A 21,538-nucleotide genomic window follows, 5' to 3' on the forward strand; every position below is an offset into this window, starting at 1 on the left:
GAAATTTTTTTTTTTTTTTTTTTTTTTGAGATGGTGTCTCACTCTGTCACCCAGGCTGGAGTGCAATGGCATGATCTCAGCTCACTGCCAAGCTCCACCTCCCAGGTTCAAGCAATTCTTCCGCATCAGCCTCCCGAGTAGATGGGACTACAGGCGCCCACCACAACGCCCAGCTAATTTTTATATTTTTAATAGAGACAGGGTTTCACCATGTTGGCCAGGATGGTCTCGATCTCTTGACCTCGTGATCCGCCCACCTCGGCCTCCCAAAGTGCTGGGATTACAGGCGTGAGCCACTGCGCCCGGCCAGAATTTCTTTATTCTTTCATTCAACATGGTGTTTATTGTCTTTCATGTACCAGACTCTTTCCTAGGATAAAAGAGTAAAATACATCCCCTAAAAGACTTTAAATAGTCTAGTAGAAAGAAACTGATTATTAAACAGAGAAGATGACTATAAAACACTGTGATAAATGCAGTAATAAAGAAATATTAAAGGAGCACTAAAGAGGCAGTCACTTACTAAGCCATCCTGTGCTGAAGTGGGATGGAAGGATTTGTCATGGAGGGCTGCTTTGAGGGGTGTTATTCAAGGGACAAAAAATGAAGGGCATTCCAGGTAGAGAGAAAGAAATAAAAAACTTGAAATGAGAAACAGAATGGAGAAGGCTATGTGCCTGGGGAGAAGAGGACACACAAGCAGGTCTATGTCATCTACTTAAGGCACAAGGAAGTGGCCAAACACACACACGCGCGTACACACGTACACATTCCAGGCATATACACTTACAACATTTTATAATCACATTATGTGTTTGTTGTATGCATTTGTCTCCCCTAGATTATAAAGTATTTTTGGTTTAAAGAACAGGAATAGCATATTACACGTCTCTAAATCTGTATTATCCAATACAGTAACTAAAACAGTGGTCTATTAGGTTATCCTGGACCCAGTATACTATACTCTTAGTTTTTCTCCAAGTACATAGAAATAAGAAAGTCAGTGTCAATTTGTGTGGTGTAGGCTCTATCAGTTCAACAATATTGTTGAATGCCTGCTGTGTGTCAGGTTCTGTGCTACACACTCTGAAATAATCTGAAATGATAGAACACTTTCAGGATGTCTTTTGTGACACCTAATATCAAATGTCCATTTTATTGTGTGCCTGGTTTGCATTTCCTTGCAGACTCTAGTTTCATCCATCTTAGTATTCAGCATGGAAAAATTGTAGTGTGGCTCATGGTCAATAAATATTTGCCAAAAGGGTAGAACCCACATTACCTACAATGCCACTTTCTTTCATTTTTCTATTTATATTTGAATGCCTTTAGAATTATTTTTAGAATAATAGATGAAATGTATCTATATTAGAAATAATTTACTTGCATTAGCGTGAACACACTTAAGTGTAGAGTTTGATGTGATTTGGCAAATGTCTATACCCGATTATACCACATTCAAAATACAGAACATTTCAGAGGTAATCACTGCTAATAGGTTACAGCATAAATGTGTAGTCTGTTTTTCATACCTCTATATAAATATATGCACATATTTATATTTTTAAAACAGGATTATACTATGTATGTGTTATTCTGTATCTTGCTTTTGTTCACTTAATGTGTTTTGGATATCTTTTCATGTCAGTTTATGAAGATTTATTTTTAATGGCTGTATAGTATTTCATTGTATGGATTATAATACTTTTCACAAATCTTCCCTTATTGACATTTATTCTTTTTTTCACTACTGCAAACAATGCTGTAGTGAATGGCAGATATCTTTGTACACATACCTTACATGCATGTGAATTTCATTAGGATAGATATTTGGAATTGGAATTTAAAACTTATAAGATGAGCTTTACATTTTTATACATATTGCCACATTGTTCTTCAAAAAGGAATTATTAATTGACTTTCCTATTGAGAGCCTGTGAGAACGCCTGTTTCTTTGCAACCTCAGCAAAGAGGGATATTATCAGTCTTTACATTTTCAGCAAATCACAATAGGTGATTATGTTTATTCTTTTATTTTTCTAATTACTAGCGAGATTGAATGTCTTCTCATATTTGCTGATCATTTGTATATTTTCTTATTGTGGAATATAGACAATGTACATGAAACATATATGTGTGCATGTAAAACAGATACCTACACACATACATATATATTTTTTAACAAATCATAATATGCACACCATATGACCACCGGGCCAAGAAATAGAACATCTCCAACACCTCAAAAGCTCCCTATATGTCCCTCCCTAACACAACCCTCTCTGTCCACTTTAACACCATCCCTACTCTTTGCTTTGCTTTTCTTCGTAGTTTTATCCCCTGTGTACATGTCTCTAAAAACCATATTTACTTTCTGTTTAAGGAGTTTATGTGAATCAAATTATATTGTATACTTTTGAGACTGGTTTCTTCTGCTAAGCATTATGAGATTCATCCTTATCATTGTATGTAGCTCTAGTGTGTGTATTCCATTGTATGAATGTATTACCATTTATTTTTCATTTTACTCTTGATGGACAATTTGGATTTTTTCCACTTTGGGGCTATTTCAAACAGTGCTACTATGGATATTTTGAACATGTATTCTGGAGTTTGCATCTTTAAAAGGACATACACATAAGAGTGGAACCTAGATCATGCCAAACTGTTTCCCAAAGATTCTTGTACTGATTTACATTCTCCCCAGGGTGTATTGACTTTCCCCCAACCCCCCAATCTGGTTGGTATATAATGGCATCACATTGTGGTTTAAATGAGCATTGTCCTTATATGAAAAAAACATGAAAGGTGTTCATGAGGCTGACCACATTTCATGTATTTTTTGGCCATTTGGATTTCATCTTGAATGAAATCCAATGAAGTATGTTATGTTGAATGAAGTATATTAAAGTTTTGCCCATTTTTCTCGTTAATTTGCAGGTGGTTCTTTATATATTTTGGATACTACTCCTTTATGGGTTGTGCTGCAGAATCTTGTCCCACTTTGTGCCTTGTCTTTTTACAATGTTTTTAAATATATTAACATTTTAATTTTAATATCTTCAAATATATCAATAGTTTTCCTTTAAAGAAAACGGAGCATTTCCATTACCCTCAACAATTTTCTTACACTTGTTTCCACTTAATTCCTCCTGCATGCCTAATTCTCAAGTCTCAACAACCACTGCTCTGCTTTCCATACTTATAGTTTTTCCTCTTGTAGAATTTCAATAAATGTATGCATATAATGTATACTTCTTTAACTCAGCATCATTTTGTTTTATTCCAGGTTGTGGCATGATTCATTAGTTTTTTTTTTGCTGAATCATATTTCATTGTGTGGATATGCAACAATTTTGTTTATTCACTCACATATTGATGAATATTGGTGTTATGTCAAATTTGGACCTATTTTGAAAAAGTTTCTATGAGTATTCATGTGCAAGTTTTAATATAGAAATATGTTTTCATCTCACTTGTGTATATAATTAAGAGTTCAATTTCTGGGTTGATTAGTAAGTCCATGTTTACCTTTTTCAGAAACTGCACAACTAATTTCCAAAGTGGTTGGACCACTATTAGAATACTTAAGTCAGGAAAACAGATGCAAGAAGGACACATGCTAAAAAAAATAAATAAATAAAAACATCTCCATTTCAACACATAATCTTTGCGTTCACTAATATTATAATTGTACCTGGAATAGTTGACTGCCTGTCCTGTTTTAATGACACAGGTGGATAATACATCACTTTTGCTCATTATTTTGCAGCTACTTCTAGTCTTACAGGAATAAGTGAAGTAGAAGCCTTTTATAGTTCTAGTTTACAATTGATGGCTGAATTTCACTTTAGGGAGCAATTTTGCTAAAGAAGATGATGGTTTAGGACATGATAATCGGAAAGAAAATTAAGAAGGTGAAATTGGTAGTGAGATTGATCTTCTGGGCCCCAGTTCTTTCCATCAGAAACATGGATGTAATGAAAATTCTAGCCACCTCTTGGCATGTCATATGAATTAAGACTTAAGAGTTGCTTAGTGAAAAACATTTTATAACTGGTAAAATTTTTCAGTGGATTCATTGAAATGCCACCTTCTAAGAAAGCCATTTTGAAAAGAATTGTACAGAGTGAAAATTGCTAGGTAAATGGGAGAGAATGTTTCTTCAAGTCAAAATTTCACTTGTAATTTAGCTTATCAGGAAATTCTCAGTCTCATTCTGTAGTGCTTCTTCCTTTGCAGAGGACGTGAAACCAGTGAGGTTTGATGCCCTAAGTAATTGGTGGAAATGCCTGCTCTACAATGAAGGGGTCATCTTCAGGGTCTCAGAAGCAGCAGGATGGGTCATTTATAGAACTCCCTTAATGTGTTACTAAATACAGAGTAGTTACTAGAATTAAAAATTATTATCTTGTGGCCCAGATTAGAAATTAAGCTTTAAAAACAACCAGTTCTGCATAATGGACATTACTGCAGCAAGTAATCTGCATTCCTCAGCATTACATTTTCTAGTTGTGTTGTCACCGTTGTTTGATGTTCATAGGAATCTATTCCTGATAAGATTAGTTGCAGGCAGACACTGGGCTGTACCTCATCAAAATTTTCAAATTGGCCAAATTTGCCTCTAGCTTGCTTTTATCAAAACTCTTTTCAGCACTTCACAAGTCTGGTCTGGTACCTTCACTTTACATAGTATCCTCAAGACCATCGTTTACCCCCTAGATCTGCCACTCATTCTCTTAGGGGCTTCAAGTGTCTTTCTGCTTATAACGCCATGCACCTCCATCACAGGAAATCATTTTGTTGCTTCAGAGCTTTCTTTGGGGATCACACTGAATAACAAAAGAGTTAACAGGTATTGAAGAACATGCACACACACACACACACACACACACACAAAGAGAGAGAGAGAGAGACAAGCAACTACTGTGACAGAAATTGCAAATCATGTTCAGGGAGAAGCATTATTAATGCCTTTAGAAAGCACCAATAAAGCCTTTGTGATCTAGGTAGATGTTTTTGTGTATTAGACATTTTTAAAAATTTGTTAAGCTATTCTATTTTGTTTAATTATCTATCACTTTTTCACAGAATTACCACTGATTTGTAAAATAGTCTTCCTACATTTCATGCTTTTAGACATTATCATAAAATATATCTGGGTTTTTCTTAAATCTAGACATGGTTTATATTTTGATGGATATATAAGGAAATAATCTGAAAATATGCCAAGTTGCCAAGTTTTCACTCATTCCTCATTCATTGACACAACAGATATTTTTTAGTGCCCAGAAATGGAGCAGTCAATAATTTTTTCTTCTCCTTCTCCTTCTCCTTCTACTACTTCTTCTTTTTGTATGTGTTGGTAATGGTAAACTCTCGACTTCTCTGAGAGATAGGAGTACTTTTGTATATTTCTGATCCTGAAGATTTGGAGAAGAATTGGAAATTGTCTAAAACTTATTTATTTCAATAAGATTCTAAAAACTGTCTTGTTACAAAAGGCAAAGCCATCTGATGCTATCACTAGAAAATGAGAAGGTCAAGATGTAGAAACTACAACTATTAATTGCTTTTAGATTTTGAACATTCATATCAAAATTGTGAAGAAACCAGGAAAATGTAAACAGTTATAGTCTATTCTTTAATTCTCCAAAGCATATAGATTCATTTCATGATGTTACTGACCTCACCACCTTTCTGGTTGTATTAGAATATTCTCTATTATACCTGTCAAACAAAACATTGCAATTTACAGAACAGTCATTAATTTTTATGATAATTTTGGGTAGAAGTTGTTTTTAAAATTTTCAGGTAACCAAACTGTACTTACACTTGACTATGATGATTAGTCAACAGCTGGCTTGGCTAAGTATGAAGATGAGAAAAATATATGTGAACACCGTCAACTTTACTCGTGGAACTATGGGAGGGTCAAATTATGCTATCGCAAAATAGAGACAGATGATTCAAGTACACATTGCTAACCAAAAACCCCATATATTTCTAAGAATTTGAAAAACTTTGAACAAATTCCGAATTGTTAAACAATGGGGTAAGAGGCAGTCATTTAAAGCAGTCACCTAGTGAAAATCAGAAAAAAAAGTCTGACAGATGTTCAAAGTAAATTAGTATGGCCTGGGGGTCAATAGTATTGAAAGCCGCTTAGAAGCCTATGTCAGATTATTAGTGTTTACTCTATTGGAACTAAATAATATTTCAAATTTGTTTCAGTAATTCTTACCAGGATACATTCCATGTATTATGCCATTCAAGTGATCTTTAAATTATTGTCAAATTCTACCTTAAAGAGAGCTTCCACAAAGGACATGCAATTCATATCATCTAGAGTTACTGTCATTTCTAGGCTAAGTCCCATGGAAATTCATAACTTAGAAATGAAAGTCACAAAGATGCAACTGCCTTCATAATACCAATGCAGTGGTTATAAATATTTCATGAGCATTGCATGGGCAGGGGCAGATCTCCATTTTCATGAGTTAGAATTTGTATAGCTAAGTCTCCACATTTTACTATTCATAATGCATAGTATGCCCTGTAGAGCATTCCATACAGTACTTTTTTAATATTTATGTTTAATGAAGAAATTACTGTTCTAAAAAGAGAACAAGCCAAACCAAAGACTTCTTTTTAAAAGTATTAAGTTTTGCTTAATAGAGACGATAACAATCAACAGAAATTACCTCATTGCAGTATCTTAGCACAAAAATGCATAACTTTTTGAGTAATACAGGATGATGGATCAAGACACATTAAACCTAAGTGAAAAGGTTCTCTCTAAAGGTTACAACATTACAAATCTCATCTTAAAGGAATTCGAAAGGTTAAAATGCAAAGAGCAACTTTCTTACATATAAAAATATTAATTACAAATGATATGCTTCCCTACTATTTCATAGTTTAAATATATGACTGTATTTGTCTGGGTTTTTCTTTTATTCAAAAACATTTTAACTTGCTAAGATAATATTACCCAGTTCAATAATGAATTGCTATTGCATACTTTAAGGTAATTTATCAAAGCACATTATCAGTACCTGTCAGAATAAATTTCGCACTAAAAGTAATGAAAAAAAGGACTATTGTATGTGTTGAAATCAAAGAACATTACTGTACTGTAGCTGAGTTATTCAATGGAAAGGATAGGTGTTTGCCCTCTAAATGATACTTGCCCCATGAGAAAATAAAGGCCTGGAAAATCACAGAAAATAGGCACAGGGAAATGTCTATTTCTTGCTTTTTAAAATAAGCATTTGATATTTTATTTCATTTTTGTCATTTTGATCAATTCTTTCAAGTACGTGAGTGCTGAAAAATGCTGCACAGATCTTGGTAACATTTACAAAAGTAAATTAAAGTCACTGATCAGTTCATTATAATACAAGGCTGAATTATTCCATATTTGCAAATGCTACATATCACATGTAGATTGATGATGAAGTAATAGATTTTGTTTTGAATACACATCAAGACTAAGTCTAATAATGAAAACAACAAGCTTTAGATTTAATATCATTCACTTGAGAGTCGGCAGTTTAAATATTTTTTATTTTGCTTAAACCAATGAGATCACTAGAAATTTTGTAATGTTTCCTGTATTTACTATCGAAAGTTTGTGTTCCATTCCTGATAATATTTAACTGAAAGCAGGAAACACTGTCTTCCATTTTGTTCTTTGAAATTTTATTTTCTAAAGGCTCTCTTGAGGAATTTAACCTTTATGTGATGATTTTGCAGTTCACTTGAAGTGTGTTAACCTTAGTTCCCTAATGAGTCTAGGTGTAATACTGAGGAGGAATTTGAGAAATATATCATGTAGCTCATTGTCAAGTTGGATTTGTCTTGTACATCTCCAGCTTTGCTGTTGTTCCAGTACACATTTTGATCACAATTCTTTAATTATGTTGTATATTTAACCGACCTATTTGAACAGGATCCAGAGCTGGTGCGTAACATCTGCCGCTGGGTTAGGCAAGCTGTTCAGATTCCTTTTTTTGCCAAGCTGACCCCAAATGTCACTGATATTGTGAGCATCGCAAGAGCTGCAAAGGAAGGTAAGAACTTGACTTGAATCAGTTGCCCACTATTATAAATATTCACTCACATTATGTAGCCATACTCAAGTATGTCTTTTCATACAAACATGTGTATATTTTTTTGTCTCAATTTTAAAAGTTTCCAATTGAGCACTCGATCCCACAAACACAGGAGATTTACACCTGGTCTCACGCTAGCAAATTGACCATGAACTTTGATCTGGAAACACAAGATCATTTATAGTTTTTCCTAATAAACACTTATTTCACACATTATAAGAACAAAAAGCACAGTCACAGCAATCCTGCCCAAACTAAATGACCTCATATGGTAACAATTCAATATGTTAACCTTTAATGAAGTAAAATAGAAAAAAAAAGAAATTTCAGTTTCCACAATGTGAAATTTCTCATGAGTTCTCTTTATATTTTATAGGGCCTAGCTGACTTCCTTAAATACATGCCCAATAAATATTTGTTGAATACATAAATCATGCATGCTTGTGTTCCATCCCAGGAAAACTGCACCCTGACTTGCAAAGACATTGTAAATTACCTGGAAAATGTCACTAAGTACAAAACATTTGGTAACAACAAGTCTGTGTAATAATTGAGAAAATAAAGTTGTGGTAATTAAAACTTTTTTAGTGTTTCAAATTTTAAACATAAATGTAGGGGTTAAATTACTGAAGAACTTTGAGGAGAAAGCATGTTCTCAAGATAAAGTAGAATGCATTTTTCTGGGTTGTGAGGATTTGAATGGGTTTTAACTATCATGTCTTATAAGAGCTGCATGAAAATGTTGATGTGTCTTTCACAGGTGGTGCCGATGGCGTTACAGCCACCAACACTGTCTCAGGTCTGATGGGATTAAAATCTGATGGCACACCTTGGCCAGCAGTGGGGATTGCAAAGCGAACTACCTATGGAGGAGTGTCTGGTAGGTGTTGCCCACTTCTTGCATTGTGCTTTCTTGGAGGTTGTTGAAAAATCAGGAGGTCATGTTGCAAGAGTTTTGTATCTTTTATGATCCCAAATTCTTATAACTCATAGCTGATCAATATTCATAATAGTTATGACAGAACAGATTGAATGTGAAAGCTCAAGTGACAGCACAGGATGAGAGAATATCAAGATAAAGTCTTGCACAAATTCTGTTCTCTTGTGGTCCATGCTTTCCTGAGAATTTCTCATTGTCTCTCAGTTCTTTTGCCACTTATTAGTAAGGGTTAATATGAGGGCCCTCTGAGAGAAAAATATAGGCACCCTCATTACAATATCCTTTTCATAGTCTGGACTAGTTTTCATTCTTCCTGGAATTTAGACATCTACCATCTTCAAAAATCTTGCTTTCACAACTGTCCTAAACAAGCCATTAAAACACTGAATTAAGCATCAGCTGACAAGACATTTGCAGACCTCACACCTTTGCACACTCTTTCTCATCATCATACACTTGAATTTGAAAAAGAAAGAGAGGTTTTAATCTCAAGGTCCTGTTCAGTGTCTTTGCCCTGTGCATTCTGTAACTGTGACAACACGAACTTGGGCTTGCAAAGACAATGCTGTAAGGTTCTTGACTGTACCGGTATGGGGATTAGTCTCCTTGGTGATAGAGAAAGTGGTAAATATACATAACATAACAGTGCCCCACTGTTCAAGAAAAGCATTGCTGAATCAGACCAAAATGTGCTTTTGGAAGAGGCTGGACAGACACAAATAAAGCTCTATCCATGCTGAGGTATTCTGTTTTGAGAGTATGAAGTATGCCTGTGAGCCATGAAGAACAAAAACGATTATATTCTGCTTTTAATTGAATGCCATTCCCACAATGTCAGAAAGAAGAAGGCTGACGAGGAGCACCTGCTCAGGCTCCAGACACAACTCGCTTTTATCAGGAGCTATCAAACAGGGCCTTAAATATTATTGTAATGCAGAATAACGTGGACCGCGCTAGCAAGTGCCACAGAAAGAGAGTCAAGAGACTCCAGAGTTGGGCTGTAACATGCACTATGTTTTCTGTCAGCCCATTTCAATTTTTCCAGCCTGCCATGTTGACAGCAAGAGAATAAAGGAGGTCGCAGAGGCTGCTGAACATTAAAAATTAATAAAAGAACTATTGCAGTAGTATTTTATATAAGTAACACCATTCACGTTTTCTCATTTAAGCTGCAATTTCTGAATATTCTTCCATACTATAACTCAGTCTAATAAAACTACAAAATTATAGCATTAGAAACACTCTTTTGTGTTGCAGTCTTTAAGCATACACACACTAGAAATTATAGCAGTACCTGAAAACAAGTTCAGCCGTACCTAGGGTCTGTTAGCATTTCCATAAAACTCTATTGCTAAGATTTATAAATCCATATATAAATATTCACTTGGGCTATAAGCTTAGCTAAGCCTGGGTGGAACTTTCATTTTAAACAACAAAAAATCCCTAACATTTTAAAGGACTTGTACCTCATTTCTAATAGGTTCTATATTAAGTTTCTTCACATTAAACAATCTGTTTTGAAAATAGCCTTTCTCCACATTGACAGAATTAATATAGTTTCCCTCCTTTAAAGCAATGCTTGCTTAAGTTTAAAGGTAATAGAATCTGAAAAGCAGTTTAAATAGGCAATGATAATATATTTTAGGACAGAGCAAGTTCTATAACAGAGTACCTTCAGTATGAGTTATAGCAAAACAGCCTAGCAAAATTGTGTTAAATAACAACGGTTTCCAATTTTTGAGAGTTTTATCAAATATGGTTGTCAGGACTTCAAATGCTGCTTTAATACTGAAAATTACACAAAATAAGCTAGATATTCTTATAAGATTTTTTAAAAATTTACCATAGCACAGTGCTACTATCTGCTCAAATGTTCTCTCAGAGCATGGCAATGTCTTCTTTCAGAGGCACTGCATGAATCACAGATTTTTGAAAAGTGAAAACTAAATAGAGCTTAATTTTGGATAGCCACCTGAACACAGCACATACTTTTCATTGCCAGTGAAGAATATTTTCCCCTTTCAGTATATTCTTTAGCTGTTTATTCAATTGTTGTTATTTTTTCTCAGAATAAGATTTCTGCTCTTTGAAATGAAGATTATGTTTTGTTTAAATACGGAAATAGTGAGGCACCTGGAGTAGTATACCTGCTGTAGAAAAATGGGCACATTTCAGGAATGTTCTTCTAGAGAAAATGCATTAGCTAATAAGGGACAATGACTTGCCCTGGGAAAACAGGATCTCAGCTAAGGAATGTGAATTGAATGACTGCAGATATAAGTATCCTGGATTTGAGAGCAATATCTTTCAAAGGTTGGTTCCCAATTCATGAGTATACTGTGCAATCAAGTTTAGTTAACTGCAATCAACATTTTAAATAATGAAATAGAATAAGAATTGTCAGAATGCTTTGCACATGGTTGGGATAAGCATTGTTTGACCAAACTTCTTTTTCAGTTATACACATAATATACACTTATATATGCCATAATGTAAAACGCACTTTTTACTTAGTTAACTTCAAAATATTTTGAGAGTTACTGTTTCAGAGGGAGGTCTCTTTTGTTAAATAAAAGAGGTCAGTAAGACTGTAGAAAGATAACTTCTACCTGCTGTAGCTTACAAGTTACATCAAGAGAGCAAATTAGGACCCCACTCCAAGGTCTTATCCTCAGCTTTGCTATTTTAGAAACTATTTTTCTAATTCATCTGCAGACACTTAGACTCTTGGGGGGTGCTTAAATATATGAAACAAACTCATAATAAAGTGATTTATAAACCTGAATTTCAATTATGGGAGAAATACATCATAGTATTGCTCCATTAAAAAGTTGAATTATGTACCAGATGATTTCATAGTGAGAACAGTATAAAAGGAAATCTTGTTTGGTATCCATAAGGAATATTTTTTATCAAACAAAGATGGCTGATTCAGCTGTCCACCATGTAAGTACTCCATCTAAACCATTGATTCTAAAGAATTCTGTACCTTTCTTTGGACAGTATAGACCTAATACTAAGTTGTTATGAACTTTCCTTTTTCTGGAATCCACCCAGAAAACTTCTGTTGTATCAAACAGCAGTTAATTCATGTATCATCACACAGTTGAATAGTTTATTGGGTTTGGGGAGAGGAAAGGAAGAAGAAATTCTTTGACTTATTTGGTTGGAAAAAACTCTAATCTCAGTAACAATTATAAACTCCATCCTTGAGTACATGACTCATTATTTTTCCTAGTTTAAGTTCTTTTTTGTCTGTTTATAGTTTCAAATTTTGACCTTTTTTTCTGACTTCATTCCCAAATAATGAGGGCATCTTAAGATAGCCCCCAAATCAGTGATTACTATCACCTATATAAATGGTGTTATCCAGCTGTGGTGTGACATTTTCACATGAAATCCTCCCTGTGGGTAAGATTCTTTCAGAGCTGGTTAAGAATCAGTCCTGCATGGCATAAACTAAAGATGTCTTTCTTGCAGCTGACTTAGTGAGGATAACCTTTATTCATTTACAGGTACTTCGGGAGAAAAAGTAATCATTCATTTTTCAATGGAGTAAATTCATTTGAGGTTTTTGTTGTTGTTCCTTGTGTTTTTAATGTTTTTTATTAATGGAGAATGAATTTCATTGCCCTGTATATATTTCCTGTGTTGCACATACAAACACAAGCACATTCACACACACAGGAAAGAGTGCAGAAGACACTTAAATAGAAATAATGATAGACAGACACTTCAGGCTCGATACAATTTACTTCCCATGAGCTTGAAAAACTAACTTACTGTTTTAAGTTATTTTATTTGCCAAATTTGTTCTGTTTTCACCAAAGGAAAGGAAATTCTTGTTCTGAACTTCAAATTTTGAATGCTTGTTTGAAGTTATTAATTATGTATTGACTTACACAATTACAACAAGAGAACACATTTTGTTCAGTATTAAGACTTATAAACTTTATTATTGATTTCTGAATAATTCATAAAATATGGCTTTTAAGATTTTCTCTCTATTTCAGCCCAGAGTTACTCCTCTCATAGAGGTAATTACAGAATCCAGTAAATGACTGTGTATTTCTAAATAAATTATAGTGGAATATTCCATGAATGTTCTTAGAGTTTACAAGTAAATAATGAATGATTTGAAATCTAGCTATGTGAGCTACTGGACACTGGCTTGGTATGGTTACAAGCTTCCTAAAGGTGTTTTCATTGTAAAACCGACATAGGAAATACTAATAAAAGAAGGTACAAGTTAGAAATTTAGCTAGTAATTTGTAGATCTGTGTCAGTGTAGGGCCAGAAGTGAGTACAAAGTGTGTAATTTAGAAAACTTGCACAAATGTGAATCAATATAGTAGCTTAGAAAGGAATTTTAGGCATCGACTTCACATCGCATAGTTTATGGGTGTTTTTAAGATAGTTACTTAGGCGTGAATTGTTAGAATGCAATAATAACTTGGCAGCATACACTCTGCTACTGGGCATTACGTAAACACAAATCCAGTGTAACCCACTCTAATCATACACTTATTTTGTTGTATTTATTAGTGAATATTTATGTAAAATCAGAGAGATGGCAAAACAAAACAGATTAGAAACTCAGAAGTTTTAGTTACATTTTTCTTTAAATAACTATTTTCACACATGCCAGCAACTGAAGATTTTGGCAGGATTGCTTTAAGTTCTTACACCACACATTACAATTCCATCATAAAATACAGTGTTGGTATTTTTTTAATTGGGAAGGTTTTTAATGTGCTGGATTTTTTATGTGTCAATCACATGATTATTGATGCATAAATTGCTTCTAGAAAAACACGCCTATTATCTGTCATAAAATTTAAGCTATCTATTGTAATCATCTTTATCGATAAGAGCTTAGGCTTTAACATTGAAGAGCTAAAGTAACCTGATAGATAAAGATAGAATTTAAATGAATAAAAATGTGGTAATTCATGCCAAAAAGAATAATTAAAAGGAGAGCCTTCCTTTTTATACTCACTTATCTTTTTCCTTTTTTGTGTGTGTACAAAAGTAATGCAAAAAATCTGGCCTGTTATTCACCTATGTAAAAACATTCTTAGCTTATTACAAGTTTAACTGATCAAACTATTAAAGACCTTGTTATACAAATATGTATGTACTATATTTGCAGAACAGTCAAAAGTAAGCATTTCAAATAAAGATGCTAGATTGCAATTTTTATTATAAGTTATCACTTTGGTTGAGAGAGGCTCACCATTAGAAATATTCTCATTTAAATAATGTTCATTTGAATATATTCATGTACAGATTGACAAAGAATCACCTTTTTTATTATATTGGCTTTCCTGGAACCTGAGCATCTCACTATTTAGCCATCGTTGGTCTGTGCAGGAGATCAGAGCCCTAATAATAGATTTTTGACAGTGAGCTCGCCTGCTACCTGCCCTACACAAATCCTCACTGTTCATGTTTGCTTCATGGCAACAAAGCAGACAGAAGGAAAATGCCAAGTGCTGAGTCTGAGGTACAGCCTTGCCTTGGCTTGACATTTCAGCAGAATAGCAGTTTATGAGATGCATAATTTTTCATCTGGGACTCAGCTGCCATATTCATAGACGCTTACAGCTCATCGACAGACTGGAGCAAGGGCAAAGGTTTAAAGCATAGATCAAGGTCTACATCCTTTCCTTAGGTATTTTAAAATAACTATTGTCCTACAGATAAATGGTAGAACCAAATAGTATTTAAGAGCCAACAAATTCATGGGTACCTGGATATTATATATATTTTCCTTTGGTTCAAAATTAGGAAAATAAATTAATGTCTGTTCCAGTTCCTAAGAAAATATTTGATAGACTTTGTAAACCAAAGAATTCTGACAAGCATATTAAGAAAACTTACCTTTGCAGCAGTGGTAATGAATTATTAAATTTCTTTCCTCTGTGTGTGTTTTTTCATAAAGAATGATTTCAAGCTTGAAATTAATCAAAAAATGTTCTATTATGAAAGTAAAACTAGAGAGTATTGTGTCACTGTTTGAGCTTGAATTTAAATATTCACAGATTCATGCATATCTACTGTACTAAAAAATCAGTGTAGGTACACGTCAGTGGCTGTTTAATTTAGAACTACACATCTCTGTAAGCTTCAGAAACAGTTCACCGTGTCACAGTCTCATACAGAACAATGGTACAGTACATTGGATTAATTAAGGAAGCCTTGCAGAGAACTGAGTTCTCAGTATGTCAAGATTTCAGTTTTATGTTAAATATTTTCTAAAGGCCAGACCCTTAAATCTCAGGGGCTGTACCAAGCAGTGAGCTGTGAATTTAACCATAGGCTAACTGCTAATGATAAGGAAAAGAGTCCTAGTTGAGGCAGCTGTAATACAGTCATTGGATTAGGCTATCAATCACTCGACTCCCTAAGGAAAAGGGGAAGAAGACCAAACAGTGAAAAGGGAAATTAGGAAAGGAGGGCATGACTGGAATGAGATTCCTCACCATCTTTATCCATTCGTCGTCCTAAACCCCTAAGCATCAGACCAAACTCTCTAGCATTACTCTGACTATACAGCCAACACATTTATTCCTCACATCTAGAGGACTATCAAAATGTCATTGCCTCTCAGTAGTTGAAGATCTTGAAACCTGCTGGAAGCAAATGTCTGATTACATAAGAAGAAAATAGATTAACTCTTAGTTTGTGGGATTTAAGATTTATATTTATGAGTCTTTTATGGATCAGGATTCATCTCTGTTAGTAAAGAAAAATATTTTTATTTAACTTGTAAACTGTAGCCAATTTTTACATATCCACATCCTCTTGGTGAGGTGAGATTCCAGTAGATCACTGGTTCTCAAACTTTAGCATGCATCAGAAACTGGAAGGCTTGTTGCAACACAGATTTCTGGACCTCTTCCCCAGAGTTTCTGATACATAAGGCTTGGAGGGCCTGAGAATGTACACTGCTAACAAGTTCCAGGTGATGCTTTTGCTACCGGTCTGGGAACCACACTTTGAGAACAGTAGATAAAGAAAGATTAGTATCATTGAGCATTTTACTTAGAATATCTTATTTCCAAAATAATGTCAAATGCTTTACGCAATGGTAAAATTAGTATTTGATTTAAGAATCTCTGCCCACAGTTAAGTATCTGAAACATGTTATAGTAAATGAAATCAGAATTCTTAGAAAAAGTGGAACACAGTCTTTGAGGTCTCAGAGTAGAGAAGAACATGTCACTCTATTTAAGATTAAATGTTGAGTGGAAACCATTGTTTATGCGAAGAGAATTTATTATGAGTGCCATTGAAGACAATTTATGGATATCACTAGTCCTTTGAAAAGGAAACAGGTGTGAGTCAGACAAGGATAAAATTAAGCTCACGATTGTGAAATATTATGTTTTTCTTCTTAACTTTGTATAGACACTAGCATATTGAGTAATAACAGCTGTCTTCTAGGACAGTTTACCTAGTTGTATTCTCAAACCCTTAAAGTGTGGGAAACAAGAGTACTGGTAGCTTACTGCTCTTCTCTCTTAATTTACTGCTTTCTTGCTATCCCCAAACAATGCTATCCTCTTATTAGTGGAAGGGAGGAGATAACCAATGTTGTGGAGATACACTATTTCAATGCAGTGTCCCTGCTGTTAGCACTGTTACACTATGCACTGAGCTCTTCCAAGGTCCTCTTTATAGACTGTTCATGATATCATTCATCAATCCTGGAAGCTGCTTGAAACCTTCTTCTGACAGACAAATGTCCTGATGTGCATTCCCAACAATTTAGTACCATGTGAATGCCTGGTAGAAAACACCTCGAATTCCAAGAGATCCTTAAGTGTGGGGCACAGTAAACCTTTGAGACACTACACGGTATCTGATACTTGAAGGTGGAGACTGCCAAGGTTATACAGGAGTGATTATAAGAGTTGGTATCAAAATAGAAAGGAGAAAGGAATTTAGTCAGGCCAGCTTAACATTACTTGCTATGCTTTTGGAGAGTCTGACGTGTCAGCTCAATTCAGTGAAGAAATGTTGGATTGGAAAGTGTACTGTAGATTTTATATACAGTACATTATTTCTGTGGTTTTCAAATTGTTATGCTTACAAACACCCTACCATTAAAACTTTATAAACTATATACTCCTCACTCATTTTAGTTGACTTGAGAATTTTAGCAGTAAGTTCAAGTGCTAGCAAAAGACATAATCCCCCATGTTTTGCAAATATGAATTCTTTAAATGAAATTGTTTGCATTTTTTTAAATATACATACTAGGAATAAACAGCACCACTGTGCTTTTTTATATTTATCATCGCCCATTTAAAAATTCATAAACATGCTCTAACAAAGAGTGGGAGTTTTACATCTTTTTTTTTCTCCTGAAACTCATATTTTCAATCAATTTCTCCATCAAATTTTATCCTATTTTTATGTTTTCTTTTAATGCTTGAACATCTTAACGATCCTCTTTGGAAGTACTCTTTAACAAAATATATGTGCATAAATGGACTTTTACATTTTAAAAATTCCTAGATTAAGTCTTTAAATGATAAATTATTTCCTGTTTTGTTAGAATTTATAATTTACACTTTATCAAAACAACATAAATATATCATAACTATTGATAATTATTCAAAATAAAAGTGAATTTTATTGAAGATCCATTTATTAATGAGAAATGTATGGCTTTTTAAATAATTTGATTATGTATCTATCGAGACATATTATTCTTAAAAAATAGAGTTTATCATCAGGTTTATTCTTTTTTTTTTTTTTAGATGTGGACACTGAAAATCCTTGTTTATCTAAATAAATAAACTGGAAGGAGTTTATTATAGTTATTTTACCTAAATATTTGAGCACCTTCCCCATTGTAAGCCTAAAATTAGTTAGCAATCTTCACCAAAAGTGATTAGGCAACTTGATGACTTGCTCTTTCTATTTTATTGAAATCAGAAACCTGGGATTTACCTGACTTGCAAGAATTTTTGTCGTTGAATCATTAGAATCAATCACTTTCTCAAAACCAACACCAATATTTTGGATTATTTTGTTTGGTACCCCCAAATTTTTATATTCTATGTATATGTCATTTTAATATTTGAGATCAATGAAAAATATGGTTTTTTTAGAAAGCAGGGGAAGGACTGTTGAAACAAAGGAGTTGAGACAGAAGAACCAGTGGGATGCCTTGATTGCATTGTTTCTCAAGCATATAAAACTTAAGAAATCATACATATGGAAATTGGGGAACTAGAAAATGATTCCCTTAAAATCAGTTTACTTGTGGGATATATAAATTTCTGTGTACAGTGTAACTCTGAGTGTGTATACTGTCTGAGAAAACCACTAACGTATTTCATTTAATCTTCACACAACTTTATGACAACTAAGCAATACCTTGGTTTTCCTGTTTATATAAACTTAACTATGTCTCTTACAGTAACACTGGCAATTTTAAGAAAATTGTTAGGCTGAGAGCGATGGCTCACACATGTAATCCCAGCACTTCTGGAGGCTGAGGCGGGCAGATTACTTGAGCCCAGGAGTTTGAGACTAGCCTGAGCAACATGGTGAAACCCTGTCTCTACCAAAAATACAAAACTTAGCCTGGCAAGGTGACATGCACCTGTAGTCCCGGCTACTCCTGAGGTTGAGGTGGGAGGAGTGAGTGAGTCTGGGAGGTCGATGCTGCAGTGAGCCAAGATTGCGCCCATGCACTCCAGCCTAGGCAAAAGAGTGAGACCCTACCCAAAAAAAAAAAGTGATTTACGGATTTATAAATCTCAGTATTTAAGTTAATATGTGCTCTTTTGGTATTTGGAAATTTATGTTGACAGACTTATGTATTGCTAGAAAATTGATCAGCATTTCTGCATTCCTCAGCAGCACTGGCTATTCAAGCAATGCATAACAGCTGTGTGGGAATATCAAGGCCTTTGAATGATACAATCTTTATGTGCCCAGAGCTTTATTGAACACTTTATATGCATTCTTATTTAAATAACCCTGGGAGGTGGATATCATTTGGCCCATTCTGCAGACTTAGAGACTCAAGTCTAGATACTTAAGAAACTTGCCAGAGTTTACATAACCACATTTCATAGTCTGGGTTCATACTCAGATCTTTCTCCAAAATGAACTTTTAGGCATTTTTATTAATGTCAGAGATTAACATCTGTCATATCTGTCTAAATATAGTATACTCATTAAATTCTAATAGTCTACAAGTGTCACTTACTAATCTAACATTTATTCTCTCTGGTTTTGAAAAGCTGCCAGTGTAGTCTTCTGTGACCCTTGTTAAAATTATGGGCCCATATTACCTGTTTCACTCAGTCTCTATCTTGGAAAATTGAGTCAGATAGGTAAATTAGGGAAACATTCTTGGATTCGTTTCAAGGAACAAAAATGAGAGGCATCATTCAGGCATTTTTCTTGAAGTGTAAGCATGCAGCTAGAAATGAAGCTGCCATCAATATAGTAATAAAAAAATCTTATTTCTTACTGCCTTGGATAAACCGTCTGAGCACTCAGTCTAACTGTGATGCCGAGAGCAACTTTGGATGTCCTTCTTTGTAATCCTGAGTAAGTTACAAATACCTGTGTTCCTGCGTATGTCTCACCTTCTTTTTGAACAGATTCATCTTTTTTCCCCAAAACAGCATCATCTCTTTTATAATTTCAACTGAGCTTGCAAAAGCCTAGTAAGTAATTCAGATATGCTACCTTTTCATTAGGTGAGGAGAAAAAGAAGGACATTTTGAAGATGGCGAGGTAGGGAAGAAATTGAAATTTAAAAAAACCTATACTAAGTCCTTTCTGAAGTGAAAAAGGAGCTCACACTATTTTTCATTTCCCCTGGTTGACAACAAAACAGGATATAATATAAATAAACAAAAATAAACAAGAAGGTTAAACTGTCTTAGCTCATATCTGTCATGATATGGTGTGAGAAATGTTAATTAGTATGTATTAATTTGAAAAGAATTGTATTGAACAGAAACCACAAGTCCAAGGAATGTTCCTAATTAGTCTCAGTTCATTTAGCACATTTGGTTGATGACTGACCTGTTTGGATTATAAACATCTTAAAAGCAAGAGCCATTGTTTCTTTCATATCAACTCCTCCAGAATTTGTGAAAGTTTTGGGCACATAGTAGACATGTAAGAAACCCTATTTTATTCTTAATATTCAGCTGCATACAAGCAGAAGGATTTAGTGATTGGACTGGTGTTTTTGTTTGAGACAGAGTGCCACTCAGTCGCCCAGACTGGAGTGCAGTGGTGTGATCTCTGCTTACTGCAACCTCCACCTCCCAGGTTCAAGCGATTCTCATGCCTCAGCCTCCCGAGTAGCTGGGATTACAGACTCACACCACCATGCCGGTTAATTGCTGATTTTTGTATTTTTAGTAGAGATAGGGTTTTGCGATGTTGGCCAGTCTGGTCTCAAACTCCTGACCTCAGGTGATCCATCTGCCTCAGCCCCCCAAAGTGCTGGAATTATAGGCATGAACCACCACACCCAGCCTGGACTGATTTTTAATCTTTGCCAGCCATCTTGATTTTGCTGTTGAGCTTTTGGAAACTTAGTTAGAAATTCTAACTAATAGAATATAGGCCATTTTACTATGTGTCAGATGCTGGGAGCTTTTCACATATTATGCTATTTAATCAGTACAGCAAACCAATCAGGTGGGCAAAAATTGAGGCCTGTTTTATTGAAAGATAAACTGAGACACAGAAAGGTCAAGTAAATTCTATAACATCACACAGCTGGTATCCAGGTATATTGGAATCCCTACTGTCTGACTCTTCATACTGTACACTTAACCGCTGTGCTTCAGCTGCCCCCTCTGCCTTGCTCATTCTGTATTAATGTATTCTATTAAGCTTTTGTAATGTCTTAACATATTGTAGGATGAAAATATATAGTCACTTTTGTACTTAACAAAAGAATTGATGGAAAACAATCTATAAATATAACACTAAGATTAATCACTGTTTTAAAAAAATTCACTGTAATGACAGGTCACAATTACACTGTAAGTGGTCTAGTAAACCTCTCCATATTCTTATTAACCTCTGTGCTTCATGCATTTCTCATATTAATATACTGAGAAATAACACAAAGAAACATATGTACTTTTCAAGGCAGATGCCAAAGGTTTAATGGATCAGATTATTTCTGTGTTGGATTTTTATTCAATAGTTCCAAACATTTGGTCTTTTTCTTTAGTTTACTCCAATACTAAAATGGAATTATAAATTTCTCTATTAAGTAGTTAAAATGAAAACATAATAGAAATGAGTTAGGCCAACAACAATGCCTTGTGTCGTTGAAATATATTTTCACCCTAGTGTTCCCAGTTCCCCAAACCCTTGTTTTAATAGCAAGTTTATGCTAGATGAAAGTGCGGTAATATTTTGTAGAAATTGTGTGTGTGTGTGTGTGTGTGTGTGTGTGTGTGTGTGTGGTTGTTTG

At 34.5% G+C, this 21,538-nt stretch overlaps 1 protein-coding gene across 3 annotated transcripts in view; it reads left to right on the forward strand.

Moving 5' to 3' along the window:
• Positions 1 to 21,538, forward strand: part of DPYD (dihydropyrimidine dehydrogenase) — an 844,938-nt gene that overhangs the window by 612,777 nt on the left and 210,623 nt on the right. For all 3 annotated transcript variants that reach the window (XM_007977863.3, XM_007977867.3, XM_037982468.2), the window contains 2 exons: positions 7,955 to 8,075; positions 8,878 to 8,997. In XM_007977863.3, coding sequence (XP_007976054.3) covers positions 7,955 to 8,075; positions 8,878 to 8,997 — 241 coding nt within the window. The remainder of the gene's footprint in view (positions 1 to 7,954; positions 8,076 to 8,877; positions 8,998 to 21,538) is intronic.

This window comes from Chlorocebus sabaeus, chromosome 20 (assembly GCF_047675955.1).
Source record: "Chlorocebus sabaeus isolate Y175 chromosome 20, mChlSab1.0.hap1, whole genome shotgun sequence".
Classification (NCBI taxonomy): domain Eukaryota; kingdom Metazoa; phylum Chordata; class Mammalia; order Primates; family Cercopithecidae; genus Chlorocebus; species Chlorocebus sabaeus.